At 33.8% G+C, this 27,880-nt stretch overlaps 1 protein-coding gene across 4 annotated transcripts in view; it reads left to right on the top strand.

Annotated features, from left to right (window-relative positions):
- The window catches only part of RhoGEF64C (Rho guanine nucleotide exchange factor at 64C), a 71,523-nt gene extending 44,136 nt beyond the window's left edge, over positions 1 to 27,387 (top strand). For 2 of the 4 annotated variants that reach the window (XM_069056203.1, XM_069056190.1), the window contains 6 exons: positions 6,852 to 6,953; positions 19,700 to 20,753; positions 22,614 to 24,408; positions 24,553 to 25,801; positions 26,466 to 26,690; positions 26,942 to 27,387. In XM_069056203.1, coding sequence (XP_068912304.1) covers positions 6,876 to 6,953; positions 19,700 to 20,753; positions 22,614 to 24,408; positions 24,553 to 25,801; positions 26,466 to 26,690; positions 26,942 to 27,073 — 4,533 coding nt within the window. In that variant the 5' untranslated portion in view covers positions 6,852 to 6,875 and the 3' untranslated portion in view covers positions 27,074 to 27,387. Of the gene's footprint in view, positions 1 to 6,679; positions 6,747 to 6,851; positions 6,954 to 19,699; positions 20,754 to 22,613; positions 24,409 to 24,552; positions 25,802 to 26,465; positions 26,691 to 26,941 lie in introns of all 4 variants that reach the window. The other 2 variants (XM_069056198.1, XM_069056208.1) reach the window with 2 other exon arrangements.
- Positions 27,388 to 27,880: the final 493 nt, after the last annotated feature.

Here is a 27,880-nt window from a genome sequence, read left to right as displayed (position 1 = left end):
TCCAATACTAAAAAAGCGTTTATTGGTGATTGATGAAATAAGTGTAGTTCAAATTTAAACATTTCTACTAAAGAAATAGGAGTATTTTTATTCGTTATGACAAACTAAGCAAAACTATCCTCAGATGTAAATAGTCGTCAATTTAGACCTGCAGACAATTTTAATTGTTTGTCCTCAATATTTAGTACTTAGAAAGTACCTTAAAAATTCATTTCAAAAATGTATTTTGTGTGTTTTTGATTGGTATGTTATTTTCTTTGGTTACCGATTTCGAAGCAAAATCGTACGTTCTTTAGTGTAGATTTAAATCACATTTAAGAATTGAAGTCGCTTATGATGTGGGTAAGTATGTCGCTGCGGAGATATTTAAACCCCCAGGCTAATCTCAAGAAACAGAAGATCCGAAGATTTGCACTCGATACCGATAGGTTATAAACCCAAGCGAAAGTGCTTTGTAGGTCTCAAAACAACTCTTTCCAAAATTTACTTTCGGTTATTAAAATATAATCATTTCATTAGCATTTACCTAGGTTCAACTATCCTGAATTTACTTTCCGTTATTGTAAATAATAGAAAAATTAACATACTTTGAATAGACGTAAACACCGCAGAAGAAAGTTTTTAAAAGAGAAGATGGGTTAATTCATTTTGTTTTAAAATGTACCTACTTATAATGAGATCAACTTTATTGTTAGCTTATTAGTTATGATCTTGTAAAATAGTTAGCACTACAGGGTGTGGCACAACTCACGCCCCATAGGAAACTGACTTGTGCCGACAGCAATAACATTACTGGAAAGACTGATTCTTTTTTCTTATCTGCTTTTTTAATCGACTTAGAAGCATATCAAATCCACCAATCCCGTTAGTCAAGCTCGGAAAAACTAGGGGAGAACAGAATGAATGAGGGCGTTGCTTGGTTTCCAAAAATATTATCATTCTACTCAAAATATCTGGTCGACTGTATTTTATTGTCAAATTTGGTACATTATTGCACTGTCAAAAAATGTAGGTTAAGAATAATGTCAATAAATTTAATAAAACTTGTCATCGTATAGCCCGCAACTATTAATACAAATTTATTATTGGGCGGAAGTCGTAAAGCAAACAACAAATGGTGGTTATAAAAAGAAGCGAGTTTAATAGAACGAAAGCAAATAATAACAAAGCGAAACACAAACAAAACTCAAAGAAAGAAGAATTAAAGGAGATGCTCAAAATGTCCACCATTCATTTCGAGACACAGTTGTGCACGCCGTAGTAAGTTTAATTTAGAGGCTCTGACCATTTCAGATGTAATTGTTCCAAAAGCTTCTTGTAATCTGTTTCTAAGATCCTCCTCATTATGAATGGGTCGGTTGTAAACAACGTTTGTCACGTATCCCCCATAAGAAAAAATCCAGAGGATTGAGATCCGGAGATCGTGCAGGCCAGTGGCGTAGACCACCTCGTCCGATCCAACGATTAGGATACATTCGATTCAAAATACCTTGCACGTTGCGACTGAAATGGGGGTGGTGTCCCGTCATGTTTGAACCACTGATTTACGAGAAAAATCAATGGAATATTTTCAAGTAAATGAGCCAGTTCCATGTTTAAAATGTTTGCGTACACAGCTCCTGTTAAACGCATTGGGAATTCAAAAGGTCCGATCTGAAAATAAAGAATACCTAAACACGCTTTCTTTATTTTTTACATTCTTGACTTACCACTGAATTTCCCACTAGTTCTGACCACAAATTTACGGAAAATCGACGCTAAAATGCACGCGGATAAGTAGTCCTTGGATTATCGTACGACCAGACATGCAAATTTCGATGGTTGAAACATCTCTGCCGACCAAGACTTGATTCGTCCGAAAACAAGATCCGTGAAATAAAATTTTCATCTTCTGCCTCTTTATTAAGCAACCAAACACAAACATTTCTTCGAGCAGGGTAATCTTCTGGTTCGAGATGTTGCACACGAGTATAGTGGAAAGGATGAAGTATGTTCTCAATGTTCTCATTCAAAACGCGATGTATCGATCTGCTGGAGATATCTACCTCTTGGGCAATTTCTCTTATACTCATAGTTCCATCTTCTTCAACGATATTCAGTATTGCCTCTTCATTAGCCAAGGTCCGTGCGGTTCGTGCACCTCCGCCAATTTCATTTCGATTCGGCAAAACTTTCCCTGTTTCTTGAGCGCTAGCAAGTACTCTCAAAATTGTTTTGTGATCAGGAGAAGGTCGGTCAGGAAAACGATCAGAGAAAATTCTTGCTGCCTCCCTAGCCTTCCGTCCGCATTCTCCAAAGATAATCAACATCTCAACATAATCGGCAGAGTTTTGCAACACGATTTCAGATCTTGAGAAAACACAATGACAAATTAAAATGTTTAAATTGTCAAGATGACACAAACATCTGTCAAAAAAAGCAGTGGACCATTTGATTATAAAAAGTTTCGCGCGGTTCGATAATATTCGATTGCGTAGCGACGAATTAAGTCCTCGATGGTATTCTCGTCTGATTGGTCAATTTCGCAATGTCTTTTCTCGCTTATTTTGAGAGTAAAAAAAATATAGTTTTTAATTTACGTTTCAGCGTAATCCCACGAATTTGCCAGTCTTCTGTGGGGCGTCAGTCCTGCCATTCCCTGTATAGTCTGGAAAATACAATAAAAGATAAATGGATTTTCACGCGTTTTATTTTCTTTTTTATATTTTTTTAATAATTGCTTTGATTTTAAAAGTTTTCTGTTCAACTAATCTGTATATAAACGAACGAAGTAATGTTTGTTATATGTCTGAATATCGATATGTTTTTTATGATCTAGTGGTGTTTTCTCTGGACTCAATCAGTGTCGGCCTATTGTACTCATATGAGTACAGTTGAAAGAATTCCTCATCAGCAAGCTTTATTGGTAGCTGTTATAAATTTTTCTAAATTTGTAATTTTACAAGTTTCCCTAATGATTTATCCTTAAGTTAACATGATTATTAAGAGTTTTAACTGACTATCATCACATTAACAAATTATAAAACATAACTAACATGACACATATTTCTGATTCCGATGTGCTTTCGTTTGTTATTGTTTTTGATTTTTGTGAATATGTAGAAAGTGAACTACTCGTAATGTACCTACTGTGTTATGAATGAGACGTCACCACAATGTAACATTTTAGTTATTATTGATTATAATTACTCTAAGACCGACCCACCGTGCTCAATTTAACATGCCTTTCTTCCCAATTTTTTTTTGGAAAATTGTGGAACAATATTTTCCAAAAAGACAGCACAAGTAGAACTAAAAATTTGAAAAAAATTACTTGGGACGAAATGGGTTAATGAGATATTAGTGTTTATCTCTAGCCATTTATTTGCGCAGGCGGTCTCTCGAAAGTTGTCCAAGCTGTATCAATCCATATAAAACTTGCAATAAAATAAAAATGTGGTAACCTAATTTGTTACTAAAGCAATAACCACTAAAGCCACAGTAAAATTGTATCTGTACTTATTAGGTAAGTCAGATTTAAAAAAAAGATTGAAAAAGCCACTCTGATTGAAATTGAATGTAGAATGTCGAATAACAGTAAGTAAATGTAAGATCAAGAAATTTCTTCACTGAGTCACAATATTATTACACCATTTAGTACTCGTATTTAGATTTGCTTAATAAACGTAAGAAGCTCATTAGTACTCAGTAAAGAAATTACATCATATTCAATATGAAAAACGGGAAAATTAAGTTGAATTGTGTTAGGTTTTTTATAATATAATAATTAATGGCCGGTTGCACCGCATTTTCGTTAATCCTGTATTAACTACGAGATTAAAATTTAATGGTGTATTAAAATTTGTTTCGTTGCACCGCATATTTTAAAGTCTGTTTAAGTAAACATGATTAATTAATTAATTTAAACAAAAATAATCGAATTGTAAGCAAGCCCTTGGCAACGGAAGAAGAATTCTGTCAGAGGCGCTGCTATTTGACAGTTTCAAAGTTGACAAATTCAAACAATTTATGAGAAGTTCGAAAAGTAACGATTTCCATTTTGTAAAATGATGAAAAACGAGGCAAAAAAGAAGAGAAAACGCTGTCCGAATAATTTCCCGGAGGAAAAAACGCTTCTTTTGAGTACATAAGTACAAGAATATCATAGCGAATCAAAAAACACACGTGGTTAGTTCGGAGGAAAAAAGTCAGTGTTGGCCGAAAACTGCCAAGGATTTTAATAGTCAAAACCCGAGAAGTCGCTACACAGATTTTTTTTAAAGTGTGTCCAACAAACAAGAAAAACGGCTGCCAAAGAAAAAAGGAAACACACAAGACTGGTGGAGGATCCAAAAAGAACAATAAAGGGAATTCAAGTGGTGAATTGATTTTGAGCATCGTTAACAAAAAAACTGTACAAGAACTTACAAATGAGTTTGATTGTGATGCTACATTGGAACTAGCGGAATTAGAAGTAAATAAAATTAAAGTAAAATGTGCTTTTGTTAAACAATTGAGAAATATCTTACAACTGTTAGCGCCATTTACCGGTCAGCCTCTACAGCACCGCGGATATTCGAAACCCAAGACGAAGGTCAACGCCAATGCATGGGTTTGCAATATCGAAAACGGGAACAGGGGAAGCAGTACGAATTCAGATGCTTGAGACGTTAGAGAGAGAGAGATGTGCTAATTAATAATTGTTTATTGTGCACCTCATGTGTCGATTAAAAATTGTTGTAATTGTCCGATAATTAAAAATTGTTATCTTGAGAAGGGTATTGCTTTTACAACAACTTACGTATCAGCAGGACATTCTATTTCCTCTTCAATTAAAATCAAAAAATGTAAAACACTTGCTTTTGTGGGGCATCATGCCCGTTTGCACCACATATCAGTTTAATAAATATTAACTAATGTAGTATTAAATTTAATAAATACCTAAATAATTATATTATTGCACCATCACAAAATGAACGAGTATTAACTAATATTTTAGTAAATGATTTTTTAATTCGAAAAGGTGCCTAGTGACATTTTTTTGCGTCATATATTTACAATTTGGGTGGTATATTTCAAATTTCGACCATGTAAGCATCAAAAAAACAAAAACGTGGGGCAAATTTTTCCCCTTTTGAAAAAAGCACTCTTTTAAACTTGGTGCATAAATATAAAAATATTGTTTCCAACAATAAAACCGATGTTGGAAGAGAATTGCAGAAGAATTCAATTTTGAATCCCCTAATGGTAAAATACCATTAGGGGATTCAAAATTGAATTCTTCTCAAGACTCAAGAAACTCTTCGAAGACTTTTCCTTAACGTAGTCCAAACTACAAGAAAAATTGCGGCTGTCGAAAGACGAGAACATTATAAAACAGGAGGAGGAACTAAATTAATTTAAAAATGTTTGTTTCGTTAATCGAAATCTTCTATTGAATGTAAATTCATCCATATCGTGAAAATGAGCAGATCTAACACAGCACAAACGAGGAAATCCGATATCGATAATTTCTAATACAGGGTGTTCGGTAAATGTCCGGCCAAACTTTATGTCAAAAAATAAATTGACATTTAATTTTTGAGGTACAATTTTTTTTAACTGCTTTTAGTCTTCTACGTTATCTCACAACCTCGTAGGTAAAATTTCGGCATATTTTTAAAATACACCCTGTATATCATATTTTATAAAACGTACTCCAATGCGAAGTAACCTCTAGGAAATATGCTTTAAAACAAGAAAACCGCATTGGTGTACGTTTTATAAAATATGATATACAAGGTGTATTTTAAAAATGTGCCGGAATTTTACCTACGAGGTTGTGAGACAACGTAGAAGACTAAAAGCAGTTAAAAAAAATTGTACCTCAAAAATTAAATGTCAATTTATTTTTTGACATAGAATTTTTTAAATATTTTTTCCGAGTTCTACATGAAGCCAGTAGCTCGCGGTTAAAGTTTGGCCGGACATTTACCGAACACCTGTATATCGAAATCATCTTCAAATATATCAATGTCATCAAATAATAAATTCATTGTGGATAAATTAGATTTACGTAATTTATTATACTGTCATATACGTCAACTTATATTTTAATACTAATTTAAATAACCAAATTTGGCTATTTAAATTTAAAAATAATTAAATTGTTTTTAAGGCGCGGTGCAACGTAAAATGAAATTTTAAACAATGTTAAAAATTAATAACCTTTTAAGTAATATTAAATAGTGTGGTGCAACTGGGCATGAACCTCGAATAAAATATAAATTTATCCAGTTCATGAAAACGGTCAGACCTTGTGAACTGAAACCGTCGAAGACCAAAATCTATAATCTCCAGAAATCATCAAAATCTTCCATGTTAATTTTAAATTTGAAGTCACATTGACATTAATGACATTACATAAACTCTATTTAAGGGTTAATTCGCCAATTTTGGCTACTTTACTAAATAAAGATTAAAGGTTATTTAAAGTGCGGTGCAAACAAACTTGTCAAATTAAATAATACTTAACATTAACAACTGGATTAAAACTGCGGTGCAACCGGCCATAAATGGAACAATAAAAGAATAAGTATAACTTAAGAAAAAAAAAACAAACAAATGTATAAATTATTATTAATAGTAAACATATAGCACAATTAAATAAATATGAGAAATTTTACTGTTGCATTTTGATTGAACCGTTTTGTTGTTGTAGGTACTTGATATTGAATTACTTGAACTAATGAAGCATAAGCGAAAAGCTTTCTAAAATACGAAGTGTGGTGAATTTCTTTTATTTTTTTGTTATATTTTAATAAAATATTTGAATGATGTTTTAGCGAATATGTAACACTATTATGACAGTAATATTTTTTATTTTATTTTAGTGATGCCAAAGTATACACATTCTCATGGCTGCAGTGGTTAGCCATGCAATGCGACGATTTCCAACAACTCAGCCTGATGCCGTTTATTCATACGGTTTAAGGGTAAGTAAAGTATGATTACAATAATTATTAATTAAGCTTTAATTACCAAATTTTCGCTTTCTTCGAAAACGAAAGTTCTTCGTAAAAACATTAACGTAATTTTTTGTTTTTGAGAAGAAAGTGAATAAAACAATCATGTAATCTAAAACTTATAGGTAGGTATGTACCTACCAGGTATCTGTGAAACTAGAAATTTTTTGGTGTTATTTATTTGTGGTTTACATCGTACGTTTGCGGCTGTATCAGATCATACGACCGACTTTTTATGTAACATTTTATCTGACAGTGTAATGTGGTCGTCTTCTTAGTTGGTATCTTTTGACTTTTCTTCACATATACAGACTGATTCACATAATTTTCCGACCTTGCAGCCAGTAATACGTTTTTCGTTCATAACTTGATTCAAAAACATAACTAATTTTAATTTTTTTATGATTTGGACGTCACAAAAGTGTCAATTATGAAAGTTTAAAAATGGCAATAATTGACAAATTTTTTTTATGTAAGAAACTGACATTCACCATATATCAATGTCATATCGACCCTTTCGTCGTGGGAACACATTTTAGAATTATACAGAAAAGAATTGTCAAATGATTGTCAATAATGCCAGGAGTGTCCAGATTTCATATTAAATAAAGGTATCAAGTTGTGATTGAATAACGTATATTACTGGGTGCATTTAAAGTTCGTTAGGGTCGGAAAGTTATGTGAATCAGTCTGTATTACTTCAGTTTGATCAACATTTTGTTGTAAATTAAATTAATAATTTAAACTAAAAACCATCATGTAGCACTGGGATAACTTAGGAAAACTCTTGTTGATTAGTTTTAAAATGAACTGTTTTTTGCGATAGAAAAAATCCATAACGTTTGTTGGATAGTGGACTGTATTTAGATTGTAATAACTCGGTGAATTATATTAAACGTTTATTACTTATTACAATGGAGTCGAGATCTCGATGATCCGATTCGTTTGAATGTGGGAAGAAGAATTCTGCAACAAAAAATTGCCAATTACCAGCCAAAGGGGAAGGCGATTGGCCCTTCCGAGGTAATCCTTAGGTAAAAACACAGTTCTCGTAATATGGATGTCTATGGATTGTCAGCTGATGAAGCTACTTCATGTGCAAAAATAAAGGCTAGATCACTTGAACACATATTTTTTTGAACGTTCTTTATGTAGAAAATAATCATATATTATACAACACCACGAGATCGTAGATCGAGTGGTATTTCCGGCAACACGTCGAGTAATCGAGAATTTTCCATCCTTGAGTTGTATACGGGTAGACTATATCATGAATTAAATAAATAAATAAATAAATAAATAAACAGGTTCCCGAAACCGACTGGGCGCATTCAGTAGCAGAGCGATTTAATGTGACGTTAATGTGACGGCTAGCGCAAAATTGTTTGTAAGTTAAGGCGGCGAGCGAAAATACAAAGGTTGGTATATTCGAATATACAAAGGTTCGTATATTCGAAATCGCCCTGGTTACTACAATAACCGCTGTAATACATGGTAACTAAAGAAAATCAAAGATTCTTATTGGTTTATAAAGTAATGAATTATATAGTCAGCAACATAAATTAAGGATTATTCAGAAAAATTTAATACGTCAATTTTTAATAATTAACAAAAACAATATTTTTAGGTTTTGCACTTAATTTCTTGGTGAATTTGCCTAAACAAGGCTTACGCCGTCCATGCAAATAAATAATAAGTCCTAGAAGTCTAATTTGAAAACGGTTATTTTTTGTTTATCAATTTTTGCTCTGCAATTTTCGTTAAATACATATAATAGTAAAAAAAAAGAATCAGATTATATCGGGTTTAATACTTTCAAGCTATAAAAATGGCGCTGTAAACTTTCAAATTTCAAATAGCAAGGTGGACATTATTTTACAACAGGATGGAGCGTCCCCCAACTGGACCAAACATATCCGAATTTCCGAATAGGTAGATTGGTAGACGTGGTCCAACCAAATGGCCGCCCGTTCGCCCGATGTAACTTTTTTCGATTTTTTTCTTTTTACGGAAATATTTAAAATCATAGGTTTACATAACCTAATCTGAGTTTTTTGAAGATCTGAGGAATAGCATTACGCGAATGTGTGGGTTCATTGCCCCAGAAATATTCGATAGTGCTCGTGTGAAATGTAAAAACTAGAGTGTTTTATTACCAAGAGGCGCAGGGAGAACATTTATTGCATTTTTGATTTTTTCCTCAATTTCAGTAAACATTACGTTATTCATTGTTTTATTATTTATTTATCGTTCTATTTATAAAAATTGTATTCATCTCAATCATGTTCCCAAACGGAATTTTTGTTCGAAAGTTACTGTAAATACTGGGTGATTCAAAATGATTGTGGATAAATATGGCAACTATGTACGAAAATGTATGTGGCAACTGTGTGGGTGGAGTAGAGTTGACAGTACGTCTTTCTATTTTGTTTTGATATTACATTAGTTCGTTCTTAGTAAATAGATAAAAATCTAATAACACATGCTAAAATGAACGTGAATTTAAAGGCAAACTTCATCCATCGTAAGCATTATCAATCATTATTGTCGTTTCTCGTCGTTGATAGTTACGTAGTCATAAGCTATGTTCCGTTATACTCGTAATGATGAAGCAAATAAAGAAGCAATATTACCGCCTACCGGTGTCCATGCGAAATTTTCGGAAGGGTTTATTTCTGGTGTTTTTAACATTACAAATTTGAAATTGAAATACAATATTTTTATCGATTGGAAAATCATGTAAGTATTGTAGTAAATCTTTTAACGTGCGATAGGTTCTTGAAAGAATAAGAAAAAATTATGTTGTGAAAATAAAAATTATACAATCTGAAAAACTTTTAATGGTCACTGGGAAACTTGAAAAATCAATTAATGTGACACCCAAAAAGAACAAAAACTTCCTGAAGTAAACTGGTATTGGGTGATTCAAAATGATTGTGGATAAGTATATAAATTTATGTGGCAACTGTGTAGTTGGCATTTCTTTGACAGTTCATAGTCGCGCAATTTTGAAAAATGTCAAGTCAAGTCAACCTACAATGATGTAATAGTTATTTACTTATAGAGGGCCGAAAGAGTAACTTTACGCCCGCGGACGAAGTTTGAGGCCCGACGAAGGAGGGCCTTTATTCGTCCAAGGGCGTAAAGGTCTTTCGGCTGAGGTACGTACAACGTTTTACGCACAACTCCCCATCAATGTTAATAACAAATTTTAAATTTAAAAAGAATATAATCAAAAAATTTAGGTTAGTAGGTTGTCTCTGTAGACAAATTTCCCATTTGCGGGCTTTTTGCTTTGGTTTACAGCCCGCCGGGCCTGTAAAGTTACGTAACCGCCCGCCAGATGTAAAATTGAAGTTTCGATCATGGTAACTAAGATGTAAACCAACTTTTCTAATGCAGTTGTGCGTAAAAAATCAAATGCACGCTTATGAAATGTCATAGAAATGTCAACTCTACCCCACCCACACAGTTGCCACATAAATTTTCGTACATAGTTGGCATATTTATCCACAATCATTTTGAATCACCCAATATGTATTTACGTGGCGTTTCGGATGTGAAGAGTCCCCAACCCCAATATTGTTAATAAAAAGTGTTCAAAATGGCACCCTTCGTAATCAACGTAGCAAATGGTACATTCTACGGGGTGATCAAGAAGGACTGTTTAAGTTGGTAACACTGGATCGTATTTTAAATCGTATAACAGGAGTAACTTCCGGTTGTTGGTGGCTTGTCGTTGTTAATGCTATACCTATATCAGATATTTGTAAAATAAACCAACGAAACATATCCAGTTGCAGTGTTATAAATAACCGAATTAAAAAAATTTCTTAATTGTACTGCCAACTTAAACAGTCCTTCTTGATCACCCGGTATATATGTATTATATAAAAACTTGGAGAATTTGACAAATTCTTCTTGATATATTTACCATTTAGGACTTGAATAAACAAGCTGTTTCATGTGGCCTTACACAAAAATATCGTAGGGGTTCCAGTCGTCGAAAATTTCGATATCCATTGACCATTGGCGTCATTGGTGTTACGTTTATTAAGAGCCACTCATAAAATTCCACTAGGACATTCTCAGACACTCTGTACATGGTACAGATGATGACAACCTTATTCGTGTTCGTGCAAAAATCTCCAATCCCTAGATCGGGAGAATCTTACAGAGTACGGTTCTAGTGCTAATGTTGGGTTTGCGCAGATCTGTTAGTTAAATCGGGGCAAAGTTTGTATAAATTTTTACACCTGTTCACACATTCAGTGTGGTGTGCTCTACGAGGAACCGTCCCGTGCTGCGGTCTTTAAAAATTTAAAGTGAGGAATTTTTGTTACTGTCAGCGGCTGTAGTATGCATTATCTTGAAGACGAAAAAATTGAAACGTAAATCTCGAAAATTAACAAACTTAACAATTTTTAAACCAATGTAGCTGAATGAAACCACTCATAAAAATTCAATTTAAACAACTGAAGTCTTTATATTGGATGCCCCAAAATTCGCGGAACAACTCAATGGGGTAATGTCAACTCATGTTAGAAAATAATGAGAAAAATAATTACAAAATTATATACCTCTTAGATTTGAAGATATGGGGGCTCAAAAGATGCAACTTTGATCTCATTTATTTTAAATATTAAAATATTTATTGTTTTCAACTGTCATAAATTCTTATTTTTCTCCTTTGTAAACTGCCTCTTAACTGCCCTAAACAAAATGAGCAGATAACGAACCGTTGCCCTGACAACACATTCAACATCACATTTCTGACAGGTCTTGAAAAATTTGTCAAAACTGTCAAAAGCAAATGTGAAACCATTTTTAAAAGATTTGGAATCTTCAGGGACGTCGTTTCAAACAATAAAATTTTGTATGCAACTCGTTTCTGGGTAAACTGGGTTTTTCTAATTGCCCTCGAGGCCTTAAAAACAAACAGGCAAAAACCGTAGAAATAAATACACATAGGTTTGATTGGAACACTGTTTACACTCTCAGTTATCTGTAGAGAGCGGATTATATGAAATTTGCATATCGAATAGTTTATGACAACCAAACTCTTTGGTACTTTTACGAATTAGATAATTTGCAAGCGATTGACGCTAATTAATTTTTGCATATTTTGCATATTTTGCATATTTCCCAAAAATTTGCAATATAATATAATATTTTGCATATTTTACAGACTTTTGGTGCAAAAGGAAAAAAATTCCGCTTTAAGTTTCGCTACCGGTATTTATTTTTTCAAAAACTAGCAAGTTTTTAACATTCAATTATTTTCGTGGAAAGATGACATCGGTCCTATTGTTCACCATTGTTGGCGATTTCTCATAAATTATGCCATACGTACAATAAAAGAAGACCGACAACGGGCGCTCATAAGATTGCTAACGTTTCTAACACATTTCATTACAAATTTTAATTCTTTGCATTTTTCTTTTTCATTTTCTTTCTTTTTTTGTAATTTAAATATTAAAATGTCATTTGTCCAATTCTTTCGGAATTATTAGTTTGGCGACTTCAAAGATGCGGGATCGGATGCGGCACGGCCTTATTTTTTATTTACCTAAATAAATTTTTCAGTTTTTTAATTTTCTTCTTTATTTGTGAATAAACAATTGAGTGCTGAGTAGGTACAGTTGCGACCGTTGAAATCTCAGACAGGAAACACTCTGTACAAATTCCGAAATTTGATTAGCGTAAACAGAATATTCATCAAAGATTATAAAGTCAGTGTCAGTTTTTGACATATTAGATCTGAATCGCGCGTAACTTTTGGAATGCCGCAATTATCTGATTGGCAAAAATGTGTTAGACTGAGGGACGGCGTGAGTATAAGAGCCATTGCGAGAGAAATTAATGTCACGTCACTTTCAAAGCCAAAAGTTTGGAGTTGTCAAAGTGTCTGAGTTTTCAACGGCCGCAACTGTACTATCGCGGCCAAAATACTTTGGTCGTCACTTTTTGACACTTCAAATGTAAATAAAGTATTAATGTCAATATACATGACAATTTCAAATTATTCTTGTCAAAAATATGGCATCTTCAGTTTTTGATAATTATAGAATCGTCTTACTTGCTTCTGAAGGTTGTCTAAACTGCGACCATGTTGATCTTTTGCTTTTGAACCCTGCCTCCGCAGCTGGGATTTACCCCACCCGTATGACACTGCTAGATTAAAATAATTTTGACGACAATAAAAAATAAGGTTAAACATCCTAAAGCTTGCTTTACAATTGAATATCATTGATGTCACATTGACGACCAAAGTATTTTGGCCGCGATAGTACCCAAGTAGTGTCAACGTTGTGCTTAATTAATAATAATAATAATTGTTCAACATGTTTTAGTAGAATAAGCTTGGTTTTTATTAAATTTTTGTCGTGCATATACATATGCATAAAAGTACGCATATTTCCCAAAAAAATTGACATATTTTGAAGATATTGTATGCATATATATGCGCATATTTTAATGAAATTTTGTGCATATAAATCCGCTCTTTAGTTATCTGCCAACCGCAGTTATTTTTCACACAAATACAGGCTCAATTTTTTAATTTGCACACTTGCTTTTTGACAATCCACATTCTAAGAGTATTTCCCTTAAATTTTTCTTTTGGTTGAATCTAATCTTTATCTTCATATTACATACCTAATATTATGCGAACAGTTTGACGGATTTGCGTAAATTGTCTGAGTGCCTAAATCTTCGATCACTTTGTGAGGGGCCTCTATCACTAGTACCTATGCATTTTAAAAGTACCGTTATCACGCAGGTGTTGCGTCATAATAACACAAAACAATATCCGTTTTCTTGTTATTAGTTAAAGAAACCATTGTTTGTTGATAATTGTATGTAGCCTTAACCTTCACTAATAAAAGGAAACTGACACAATTAGATAAATCAAATGCGAGGCTAACAACACCGACCAGCTCGACATAATAAAGAAATCGGTATGGAGATCCATAGATTACTTCCATGTTTCAAAATAATTCATAATAAAATTAAATAGTAAGTAAATATAATGTGGAATAAAATGATTTTCATCTAGTTACCTTTGCATTACCCTTGTAAAAATACGAAATGCCGCTCTACAAAAAAAAGAAAGCCTAACCTCAAAATATACAGGGTTATTCACGAGAGGGGTATTTCTGAACTTCTTTTTGCCGCAAAAATGCAAAAATGCAAAAATTCCAAAGCAAACTAGATGAAAATCATTTTGTTCCACACTGTATAAAATATCTGGTCAAGAGTATTTACATTTAATCTCTTCATTTAACTAAGTGGCAAACAATTGTAACTTGCGCCCGCTGAGAAAACAACTTACTTTTTTTCAGTAAATATACTACGTGAGAAAGAAAGGTAAACACCCAGTACTTATAGTTTTATTTCAATAAGTTTTTGCGGGCAAATGTGTTTTGGGTCAGATAAGAAATGATTAAATTTGCAGCCCTATTTATGCGGTATTCTGCCTTTTGTGCTACTGGTTCGGTTATTGCAAGTGTAAGGAAATTTTGTTTACATTGAAAATTTTGACTTTTGAATTTTAGAAAACTTGTTGGAAAAGTGTTTTTGTAAGGCGAGAAATGCCCCGAGTGCGTACACTTGGTCAGATTCCTCAGCTTAGTGACTTTGAAAGAGGGCGGATTTTAGAAATTGCCAGAAGAAGTGGCATATCTGTAGGCACCATTTTAAGATGTTGTCAGGCATGGACTCCAGAAGGCCGTGAACACAGGGCTAGGGGCACCCGACGTCGTAGGATGACAACAAGAGAATCAAGATCAATAAAAGGGTGTTTACCTTTCTTTGTCACGTAGTATACGTTTTGTTTAGTTTAATAGACCATCTTATATTAGACATGTATTACTCAGTTTGACCTGACCTGACGAAATTGAAATGCAGCCAGTAATACGTTTTTCGTTCCTAACTTGATGAAAAAACCTGAATAATTTTAAACTTTTGTATGGTTTGGACATCCCCCGCAAAAGTCTCATTTATACCTAAAAATTTAAAAATGGCAATAATGGACAGTAGGTATTTTTTTTTAAGAAACGGACTCAACATTGTATATCAATATCATATCGACCCTTTCGTCATTGGGGCACATTTTAATTAAAAAATATTTCAGAACTATACAAAAAAGAACAATTGTCAAGTGATTGTCAATAATGCCAAGTGTCCAGATTTCACACTAAATAAAAGTAGTGTCATCAAAAATTTATAACAAATAAGAGTTTTTGACGACTGGAATAGTCTACCGCGTCCATTCTTGCATCTAGGTATGACGCCTATAAATTGGGAAACAACAACCGAGTATTATAGAGTTCCTATTCATCGCCTGAATTAGCGCTGGCATAACAGGCATTGCCTCATCTTTAATAATAATGATAATCAAGTTATAACTGAATAACGTACCTACTATTGGCTGTATTTAAATTTCGTTAAGGTCGGAAAGTTATATGAATCAGTCTGTATTTTCAAAACAGCTAATCTGACTTGCGCCACAATTATTATGCCCTGAGATCTTATTGGAACAAATATTAAAAGAAATATTGGGGTGTTCATTTAAATTTATCCTCAAAGTAGACGTTGAGCTGATTGTGGACGCACCACGGATTACAGATCACGGATCAGTTGTTTAAATCTAACCTCACTTTTTGCGTTGTTTGTTATTAAATGAACACCTGATATAAAGAAACATTCCAATCTGTGCTTTATTGCAGAAGTTATCGTGAACGAAAAAAATTGGATAAATTTCCATTCATTCGGCAGCCAAACTACCAGCCTCAGCACATTTTTGCTCGTAATAAGTAACTCACTAGGTACTGATTTTAAATGAAAGATACACTTTCGTTTATAGATTTGATGTTTCTACCTTTCATTCATTGTTGAAACATATTAAATTCTTTTTCATACGACCTTCTGGACCTTACTCGTCAAATTGTGTAAATTTATTGAAAATACTCTAAAAATAGATTACAATGGCAGAAATTTCAATATTCTCGAAAAAGGAAACAATTTTTGCCTATGGAGAGTGTCGTAAGAACTTCAATGACACAGTTCGTTTTCTCGTGGAACACTATCCAAATGTAGGCTTTACAAAATTTAAGGTTCAAAAAGTCGTCAATTTATTTGAAGGCACAGGAAGCGACGCGAACTAAATTACCTTGCTAAAATATCCCGATCGTGTTTTAGCCCTTTATGGAAGAATTAAAGCATCCAGTATAATAAATTACGTCCAAATGTTGTCTTTAACTTGTGTTTGTAAGATTAGAAAGATAAACGTCAAATATGACACCAGGAGCGCGTTCATAAATACTCTGGGTAGGTATAAAGGTTACCCGTGGGTCACCCAAACGCCGTTCACAAATTAAAATTGGGGGAATAATCACGTTACCCCAGATCGTTCACAAATGTTTAGAGTGACACAAGGAGTGTGCCCATGTTACCGATGTCTAGCGGTGCGGGAGAAATTACCCATACGTCAGATTTGACGTCTGTCAAATATCTGACGGCAGTGAAGCGGCGGCTGCGTGAAAAAAATATGTTCTAAGGTGTTTTTATAACGGGTGACTATTAAAATTTTCACTTGGAGTTGGCTTTGAACGAGTTTTTATTTTTTCTGTTACTTTAGACACACGCAAGAACGAACGACAAATGTCAGTCAGTACAATTGAAACATTACCAAATTAAGAGAAAAAACATGTATTGAAATGTCAAACTTGTCAGTGTCTAAGGTGCAACGGAAAACAAGGAATGATCCATAGCCAACCCTAAGTGAAAATTTTAATAGTCACCCGTTACATTTTTTAATTATGTTTTCAATAATGGGAACAAAATTTTCGAAACTGGAACGGCTGATTCTGAAATGCATTTGAAATTGTCTGTTGGTTAACCCCGGTACAATCCGTTCAACATATTCAACAATTCTTAAAGGTATTCCTTGTGCAATCACACTTATATTCTTTTATTCCCCTTCCTGTATTGAATCCGGTGATAACAAATTTGCAGGGGAAAAACGTTTTTTTGCAAAACAAATTGTCCCAGAAATATTAATTTTCTTTTTCTTTCGTCAAATTGCATTTTTAATCTCTTGTTCTTCATTTAAGCAGGTGGTTAAATAGATGACAATTAAATGTGAGTTGACAATGTTGACATTTACAAAAACAAAAAACACGGGTTTACCCGATTCCGTTCATAATGCCGGAGTGACACTGCAGTCACGTGATATTCCCCACACTCTACCTTCGCCCATATTTTTTGAACGCGCTCCTGCGTTTCTGCGAAGAGGGGTGACCAAAATTCGGCGATAATGCGCGTTTGTTTCATACGCGTCTACGTTTTTGCATCTGCAGCCACGATTAATACAGTTTTCTTCTTTTTTCTTGCAAATCAGACGTCTTTCAAGAACGAGTTCCTCTTTACAGCATTTTTTATTGATGATCAATTTTTGATATAAATCTTAAATCCAGTCTAGTTATGTCTAGTCGGAAGAAAGAAATTGTTTTTCGTGCAACAAGCTGGACGATTTATCTTAAAAGTAACTTGCGACAACAAATCTGAACAGTCAACAAGGCCTTGGATCAATTTCAACAGGAAAACGACTGAGTGCTCAGCATGTCTCAACAGTAGTGATGACATTCCGAGTTGTCCCAAATGAACATATGTATCTCGTTCTTCAAGAATCTGCGCTGAACGCGCTCTAGAGAGGATATGTGATTGTTATACATTGGCGACCAAACTCTAGAGCATACTCCAAGCGAGATCGAACGTAGGTGAAGTAGAGCAACTTTAACGTGTCAACATCCGAAAATTCTCTGCCGTTTCTCAAAACAAAACCGAGAGACTTAAAAGAGTAGTTGACGATTGACTCGATATGGTTAGTGAACTACAGCCGGGAGTCAAAAACAACACCAAGATCCCGAACTGAATTACTGCGTGGAAGTGTTGTCCGTTGATGCTATAATTGAACAAGAGAGGTTCAGTTTTCTTAGTGAAACTGACCACCTTGCACTTGATGCAGTTCAGAAATAGATTATTATCAGCGCACCATCGGACGATGTTGTCAATACCATCCTGCAGTCGTAGGGTCGTAGGGTCATCTTGGCAACCAATCATAGAATAAACCTTCATCTCATCGGCAAAAAGCAAACATGGCAAGTCCAAAGATTCTGCAATGTATTTCGAAATAATTGACCTGTTAAGTGCCACTTTCAAAGACCGCCGAATCAGCAAATAAGTCCAATAGAATTTTTTTTTACATTTTTATCACGTTTATGGTAATCTCTTCTACACCGTAGTGTATCGGAAGTGCGCCATTTTCGGGACACCTGTATAAATGTTGAAAAACAGCGGACCCAGAACTGATTCCTGTATACATATAAATACCGGTCCTGTAAATATAACTGAAGGAGTAACCGCAGATTATTATCAGAGAAACCAAAGGAATCGAGTTTTTTTAACAAAATATTATGATCTATGCACTCGAAAAGTCCGTATAAACCACATCTACCTGCCGCCGTTCGTCCAGAGCACCACTAAGAAATTGAGTGATGGTACACAGATTTGTAACATTAGAACGACCTCCAACAAATCCATACTGACAGCAGGATATTATTGGATGAACATTAAACCTAAAAAAATTAAACAGTAGATGCTCAAAGACCTTGGGGATAATTGAGACAGGCCGGTAGTTGGATGTGTTTTTCCTTACAGCCTTCTTGTACACCGAAGTTAAATTGGTTGCAAAACAACTCAATATTTTTAGATTCAATCGTTAATTTAGAAAGAAATAAATGAAATTCTCATCACCGCACTTTTCACCTAAAAAATGACACTGACGGTAACAAAAATTGACAGTGGTACTGTGGTAAGGCGGTAAAAATTTCATAACATGGGCATGGCTTGCTTCGACTACAATAATTTATAATTAATGAGCCTGTATTAAATAAGAATGTATTATTTGCTGAAAAATTTTGGAAATATAATTAATTTTTAATAGATGGATTGTGCAGGTAGTAGTCAAAGTAGTCAAAATTCTTTCGCTTTTATGTATACAATAGTTAGCACAATAAAATCAAGGGTAACTTTGTGATTGATCTATGTATAAGTATGTGTATACATATTTGGAAACTATACGTACGGCACATTACAATAAGGGAACTTATTTTTGAACACAATAGCCAGTTTATTAATATTTCATAGATGTTAACACTGTTAACTTAGGAAGAAAAAAATATTATTACTATTATTATTATTAATATTATAAGCCTTCCGTATTTAATGGTGCTAAATGTGTTTAGTTAAAAATCTTACAACATTTTTAATTCATTTTTACTTCAAAGTTAATTTTTTGTAATTTTTTAAACCTAGAAATTTTTTTGAGGTTTACAAGAATCAACATGTCATTGTTGTCATATTCCACATATCGAAAAAGTCCCGCTTATCTTTATGAGCTACCGATTAAACTTAATTAACATTAAAAATTAAAGTCCATTTGTTACCCTTTTCTTGATTGTTTTTAAAAACTGTATTGTCATTTATAAGTGAAATAAGGTAACTTTTAAACCTTGAAATTCTATTTGTGAGGTCATCATTAAAAAAAATAAGTATACGGATTACGTAAAACGTGACATTCTAATTTTGTACATTCCGTATATCTACGTAAATATTTAAAAGTGTAAAAACTATAATTGAATTTTTTGTTGTAGCCTGAAGGATCTCGCAAAACTTGGTCTTCATCGGAAGAGGGAGAGAGCGCTTTATCGCGCTCGATGCGTTATGCTGATCCTTGGTTGTACGGAAGTGTTCGGGCACCTGGAGGTTTAGTTCTTGCCCCTGCTTTTGTTTTATGTGCTTGTCCGGACTACGTGAACGGTACCAAACGCTCCAGTAAAAAGAATCCATCAACATGCAAGAAATGCAAGGGTACTCGGCTGCCACTTTCGGCAGCGGACAACAAATTTGGAACGGTGCGATGTTATCCAACGTCTACCACTACCACGCCGATGAGGGCCGGCACCATGAGAGTGGCAAGCTCCTCTTCAAGAGCCTCAATCCTGCCGTCAGCTGATCCATATGATCTAATGCGAAGATCCCGATTATCTGTGTCCGAAAGTACTAGCCAGTTTCGAGCACGGTCAATATCTCCAAGTAAAACCAAAAGTAATGAATCTCGAAGCCACAGTGCCATCAGGACCAAAAAAGTTTCACCGGAGAGTTTTAGCTCTTTGGGTCGTCGTTCCATATTAGAATGTGATATAAACCCATACGAGTTAATGTCAAGTGAACCTGAGTTAAAGGATTCGAGCATTACTCTAGTTAATGGCCAAAGAATACGTGTACGGCCCCCGTCTGCTGATTCCGATTACGAAGATGTACAAGTCCGAAAACCGAGTACGCCTACTAAAGTGCCTCAAGTTAAAAACAAAAATCACTCGTCACAAAAGCTGAACGAAAAGGAATCTGAGAGTAACCGGTTCAAGTCTATATTAAAGAAACGAACGACAACTTTCAGTGACACGGATTCAAACAGCCGCGAGCACAGCCCCTCGCCTGCCCGGAAAAGTGGGTCACACTTTTACCTGCCTATGCCCGGCAACACACCCAGGAAAAAAGTGCAGTTTTTAGTAGAAAATGAACTTGAATGTCATGAACAAAGAAATGAATGTGATGATGAATCGAATTCGATTACCGAAGATTGTCCAGAAACTACCTACTCTGAAGATGGTGAGTCTGAGACTTCTAACGAGGAAGTACAACAAGGTAAGCCATGCGTGATATAAGTTCTTGTTACGTGTGGTTGTTAAATGTGAACGCCAAAAAAGTACCAACCTTAACTACTGAATTTTGTTTAAAAAAATAACGAATTACGTAACAGTTACATAAAATTTTAACTTAAATCTTTAAGTTTTAATTTTTATCTTTCAACGCAACAACATAACGACTAACAATAAGAAAATATTTTGTTCTGATAGTGATAAACCATCAATATATTTAGTATTGTTATTGCGTTTTAAAAAGAGAAAGAACAATTTTACTAATTGCAGGTGTAAGTGAAAACAGTAAGTAAACAACGTTTACGCATTTTATGCTAATAGATAAAATAATTCAAGATTTTGAACAAGCAAACATTATTTTATTTTTATTTATTTTCTATAGAACATGCTTTTTAATCTTCAGCACGCTGCGCTGCTAAGAAAGCAGTTCGAATTAATGACTATGAGTTGGGTTCTGATTTTCTCTTGTTAACTATTAACGATTTATTATTTATCAGTTTACAATTAATCAATCAATTTAATTGATGTCAGTTAATAAATTTATTATAAAACAAAAATGGTAACAGTTTTTGGAATTACTAACTCATCAAAGACAAGTGTTTTCTTTTCGTAGTTTATCGTCCTTCAATAATAATAGTAGATTATATCATTAAGAAGGAACTGAGTCCTTTTGTGCTAAGCCAAGAGATTGAAGACCGAGACGAAGTTGAGGTCGAAACTGGACGAAGCACAAAAAGACCTTCTACTCTAAATACTAATTTATTTTCAAGCGGATGACAAAAAAAAATTGGGCAAGAACTCATTTATTTTCTTTTGCTACAGTTCCCGTAAAATGACAATTTTCAAACTTACAATTTTCAAATTTTAAGACACCAGTAATTCCTTCCCTTGTTCTGTTGTTGTAATATTATTGGTGCTTGAGGGTTTAACAATATTAGTAAAGTCTACTAAAGTCTAAAATTTACTTTTTAACGTTGAACGGTCATCGTGCTATTTTTGATTTTGACATCTGTCATCCATGCACATGGACGACTCGTGTTACACCACAGTGGCACCGGTTAATTATTGGGTAATAATTTCGTTTTTTCGCTTTTTTATGGTCTTTTTTTAATAGGTATGGATAATTTAATTATTAAATATTTCGTGTAATTATTGATAAATAAATCCTGATAAATACTTCAAATTAGTTCAAATGACCTTATATTTGACTCGGTCGAGCTGCCTGTGGACATTTCAACTCCTAGGACTTGAAATGTTTCAAGTCAGGTTACAAAAAAAAGCCACTTCAACCGTTTCTATAGGGATACACAAAGGCGCAATTTTCGACGGCTTGAAGATAAAAACTTATGTCCTTCTAAAATTAGTGTCTAGATTTATTATATGTTTTTTATTTATTATATTGTTTTTTATTTAGGCAGAAATATTTCTGTGAAATTATTTAAAAGTAGGTAACTGTACAAATAAAATAATGTTAAATTCAAATGAAACTTTGCAATATATTTACTGTTTTTACTCATCATCTTTTTCAGCACGATCATGTATTACAGTATAATTTTTTATTTTAGTTAAAGTAATGTGTAAAGTGGATTTTCAGTCATCGATGTTTTTAAAGATAATAAACAATTGTCCATTTAAACACATCTGTTCTGTGCTAAAAGACTATTTACGTTGTTAAAGTACCATATTATAGGTACATATTCTAAAGATTTTATGATAGTACCAAAGAACGTAATATAATAGTTTTAAACCGGTTACATAAAATTTATGTTCTTGGTAGTTTTGATGTAAACTTGACATACCGTTAACGTAGGTACATAATAATTCACCTATGTAAATTATTTTTCAGAGAATTCCAAACAAAAAGTGTGCAAGTTAAGACGAACCGTAAGTGAACGTTTCAAACATGAAACCAAGAAGGTTGTCTTTCACGACACAATGGCATTACGATCACGTACCCCTCGAAGTGAATTGAAAATTACTTTTGGTGAAAAAGATCTGCAAAGACTAGATGGTTTAACTTCAAAAACCAGACGGAAAAGTCCAACAAAGTTACGCCCTAATGAACCACCACCACCTCCGCCACCATCTGTTACTTTGGATAATTCTGACGTGGAAATAATTCAGCGTTCCCAATCCACTGATAAGCTCGTTTTTAGAGGTAAAAATGCAGATGTGAAAATGAAGGTGATAGAAACAAATGAAAAATTGGAAATGACCGATACAAATCCGCAAGTAATAGAGAAGCCGATTGGGAAAAAGATTGTTCCAACGTTTGAGACTAAAGATAACATTAGTAAAGATTTGCCAGACGGTAAGCGCCAATCGATAAAAGAGATTTTTTTCGAAAAGGAGGATAATGCAAATGATGAGGAACCGAAGAAAACGCAGAAAAAATCTGAATTACCAAAGGAAGAAAATATTAAAGATGAAGTACAAGTCAGAAATAAGGAACAAGGTATCATAGATATTCCACCGTCAGCACCTCCTCGAAAAAGAAGTAGTAATAAGCAGCCGCATGTGCATATTGTTCAGACATCTCCTACAGTTCAGGCGATGCATGTCGAATTACCTACTTCACCGTCTAATGACCACATAAATAAAACCATCGTTCAAATTAACGGATCACAGACTGTCCACAAATTACAAATTAAAAATGAATTCACAGATGTCGTAAATGTTCAAACTGTTTCCGTGCTTGATGGTCCGCAAAGGAAAACATCCATCATGATAACAGGTGACGATTGCTATTCAACTGTAAACGTTAATGATGACGTTCCACTTTATCAATCTTCGGTCGTTGTTAAAGACACTGCTGCTGAGACAACAGTAATACAGAATTCCAAAAAGAGTAGTTCCGTTTATATTACCGGTAATTTTGTTACCTCGGAACCCGTAACACCACCAGTTGAAGTGAAAGAATGCCTGAAGGAATTTAGGATCGATGAATCGGATAATGAGAATAATCTTAAAATGAAAAATAGCAGCGGAAATGTTAACAAGGAGTACGAAGAATGTGAATTAGTGGAGAATAAGAAAGTGCTTAAAAATGAAAATAACATTCTGCTAGATACGTTTGACGAAAATAATATTCCGTCGTCAGAATTGTTAAAAGAACTTTTAAAAGATCCTGTAGAAGCGGTACGGAGAAACTTAGTCCCTCATGTCTGCGGTAAATCAGACGTGCCCAGGAGACAACGTACCAAAAAGTTTGTTTCTAATGAACAAAATGCGTTAGATGAGGCGCATTTAGAGACAGCGGAAAATATGAATGTCACCAGTTTTCTAGAAGACTCGTTCTTGAGATTAAAAAATTTAGATTCTTTGGGAGATGATGTGAGCTCGGAACACAGTTCGTCAACACAATACGAACTTATGGATGCAAGTTCTGAATGTTACACAGATCATAGTAACAGAAGTTCCGTGACCGAGGAGGAATTAGCAAACAGAACGAAATTTTACGAATTGTTAGCCGATTCTTCTATAGTTGAAGTATCGGAAAACGAAGACCATCATTATGAGAGCATCAAAATTAATTCAGATCCTATTTACGAAGAAATCGAAATTCCACCACCATTACCTACTAATCCGCCACCACTGAGTCTTCTGGATGATTTACATCTAGATAAAGAATATACTACAAGGTAAGTAATAACTATTAACCTTTTCAAGGCGCCGGTGGTAAATATACCACAGCGTTACACTGATATTGCATTGAAAGATAACGACTGCGCAATGAAAAGGTTAACGAAGAAAAATCTACTTATTTTGTACATTTTTTTTTGTAGATCCATATTTGAGGGAGCGTCGAAATATGATATTTTAAGTTATTTAGTAGATGCTAAAGAAAGAGGAATTGTTCAAGAAGATAGTTACTCCTATAGCTTTGTTAATAATGGAATTTCGGCTGATGACGATACCAAAGAGTCTTTTAACAGGGTATGCCATTTGAGCACAGTAAGTGATTCAAGTGAAGACAACAGTTTGATTATGTCAAGCACTCTAAATGACGAAAAGACGCCGTACCAAAAAACAGTAGAAGTTGAAAGAAATGATTCTGGTGTAGGTTCTGAAACGAGTAAGAGTTCTTTGAGTAAGTATAGAACCAAACAAGAAACATCAATAAGCTGTGAAGATTGTGAAACGGTAGTGGAATCGTCAACAGAAATCGAACCCCTAATTTGCCGAAAATGTTTAAAGAAAAGATCTGAACGTAAAGAAATTATTACCGAAATAGTAGAAACTGAAGAGAAATATAGTCGCGATTTACAAATAATCTTGGAAGAGTTTTATCAGCCCATGTTGGTGGCAGGTCTCTTAACGCCTGATCAGTTATCTGCAATTTTTTTAAATGTAGAAGAACTTTTAGAAAACAGCCAAAGTCTTGCAGAAAGATTAAGAGATGCTGTAGAAATAGCCATCGAGCAAGGTGACGAAGATCTTCTCACTGTAAATATTGGTAAAATATTTCTTGAAGCAGCTCCAATGTTGCACGGGTTTGAAACCTATTGTGTTCGACAAGGTGCTGCAAGTTTACTTTTGGCTAGCTTGGAGAAGGAAAAAGAGCTTCTCAGAATATTTCTGAGAGTTTCTCAAATGGAAAACGCAATGTTGAGGAGAATGAATTTAAATTCTTTCCTTATGGTGCCTGTTCAACGGGTCACTAAATATCCCTTATTACTTGCCCGATTGTATAAAGTTACCCCTATTCATCATGAAACAAAAGAACAGTTAAAGGAAGCCCAACATAAAATTGAATTGCACTTAAATCACATGAATTCGGAAACTAAAGATGTTCCTAGCAAATTATGGAGGAGGATTGGTAACAGTTCCGGTAGACGATCAAGTACTGAAATGGATTTAGTAAACATAAAGTTAAGAAAAATAGCTGTTGATGTTTTGGAATGGAATCACGACGAAGCGAAGTTTGCATTAGAGGGTAAATTGCTGTTTACTCAACCAACTGATAACAACTGGAGGAAGGGACGGACCATAAAATTAACACCGGTGAATGCTCTACTTGTAATAAACGGCAAGGTAAATAATTTATTGTAACTTAGGCAGTTGCTAAAAATTTAATCTACAGAATACTGTATTGATTCAATGCAATAGAAATGTTGGTTGCCTATATGTGCCAGAATGTCGGAGGCGCAAAACAGAAATCAATAATAATTTGCCATTTTAAAATTTACTTTTTTCACGACGGAGAGTAGAAGTCAATTTCTGAGATACAAAAATCATGATAATAGAGATAATAAATTATTAGGTACTTGGGTAAATAAATTTTCAATAAATTTCTCACGGACTTTTCATCATGCATGAAATAAAATGTTTACATGTTTGTTAAATTTTAAATGTGAAACCGAATCATATGCTGCTTCAGTAATTTCTTTAGGGTCTTCTGCAAAAAGCTTTTCGATATCCATCTTTTTTCATAAACAAACTGTCTGTTTAAATTTATTACACAACTCATGCAATTTTTTTTGCTAAATGCATCATGTAGAAGTCCTTATTCTAAATTATAGTGTTATAAAAATTGAGACATAAACATAATGACTACCTTCTCCAGATTTACCAGCAGTTTCACCAGTTAAATCTTCCGTGAAATTCTTTAATGGTGAAATTACAATCGATTTTTCAACGTTGTCCCCACATTTGCTGTGTGTAATTTCAGTAATTCGTTACGTTCCTTTTTTGACAGCCATCAACGAGTCGACCGGAACGAAGCGATGAAAATGGTCTCATATTTTCACGGCATTCACCAGCAAGAGAAGCGGCTCTTCTTCTGGTGAGGGATAAGAACGGTCGGTATTCCCTGTTACGAGAACCGCTTTATCTGGATCGCTGCGTCATCGCGGCTGACCCGGCTTGGCAAAGCTATTTTGAAGTACAAGAACTCCTAGGAAAGGATACCTTTATATTTAAGGTACGTGAAATAATTGAACAAGAATGATACCCCAAGACACATGACTGGTGTAGTATTTTTTGTTCGGTACATTAATTTCCTTAGTACCTATCTAATTAGGCGCAAAAAAAAATAGATAAAGATCGTATCTGAACAATCACTTGTTGTAAATAATTGGTATGTATTTTAACAGTTTGCTAATAAGGTAAAAATTATAAAAATATTGATTGATTAACTATTAGAAACAAAATTATTAAGATATAATATTTCAGGCTGAAGACGAGGAACAGACGAAAATATGGTATAGTCAGCTACAGTACCATGCTCAAGGAATGGGAGCTTGGAGAAAGCGTCGTAATGCCTTAGCCAATATAATGATAAATGGTATGGGCTTAAGATCGTAACAACGTTCTCACATAAGCAATTTATTTATTTTCTCGAAAATAATGTTTTAAAAAGCTTTAAAGTCAATAATTTAATACAAATGTTTCCTTTAATATGTTCTTTTTGAATAGAAAATTTTATATTTTTTTGTAAATATTTAGTAATTTAGCTGTGATATTGTTTTTGGACGAGGTTATTGGGACTCCTTTATTTCACAAATAATATGCTTGATAAAACTACTTGTGGTTAGTGTAACTTTATATGACCTTATATTAATCATTGTAAAAAATGTAATTATATAAACATAAATAAATAATTTTAAAATAGAAGAAAAGACATATATTTATTTTCCTGTAATAGAGTATAAATTAGCCTGAATTAAAACAATGGGAGACTGTGGAGACTGAGAGATGTGTAGAATAATTTCAAGATACAAACAAACAGAAAATATATTAAAATACAATACAAATTAAGATAAAAACACTAGTTCAATCTTTGACAATGGTTTATATTTTGCTGGTAAGACATTATTAGTCTTTATTATAGAAAAGTATCGTAAGTAATTATTCTATAATTTTATGTTTATATGTAACCAATGAAAAATATTAACCATATCTCTGAAAACTATAAATCAATGTTTTAACTGTAACGGCTGTAACATTTACCTAAATACCTAAAAAAGTCAATTTTATCATTATAGAGTAAACAAAAAGCATGAAATATTTCTCTCTAATAGTCACATACATTGTAAAGTATGTTATATTATTTGAAATGTTTAAAATCTATAAAGAAAATAATTGGTCTGTAAATACAATATATTAAAATAT

The sequence above is a fragment of the Tenebrio molitor genome, chromosome 1 (genome assembly GCF_963966145.1).
Source record: "Tenebrio molitor chromosome 1, icTenMoli1.1, whole genome shotgun sequence".
NCBI classification, from domain to species: Eukaryota; Metazoa; Arthropoda; class Insecta; order Coleoptera; family Tenebrionidae; genus Tenebrio; species Tenebrio molitor.
Note: the sequence above shows the minus strand (reverse complement) of the source record. Positions and strands in the feature narration are given on the sequence as shown.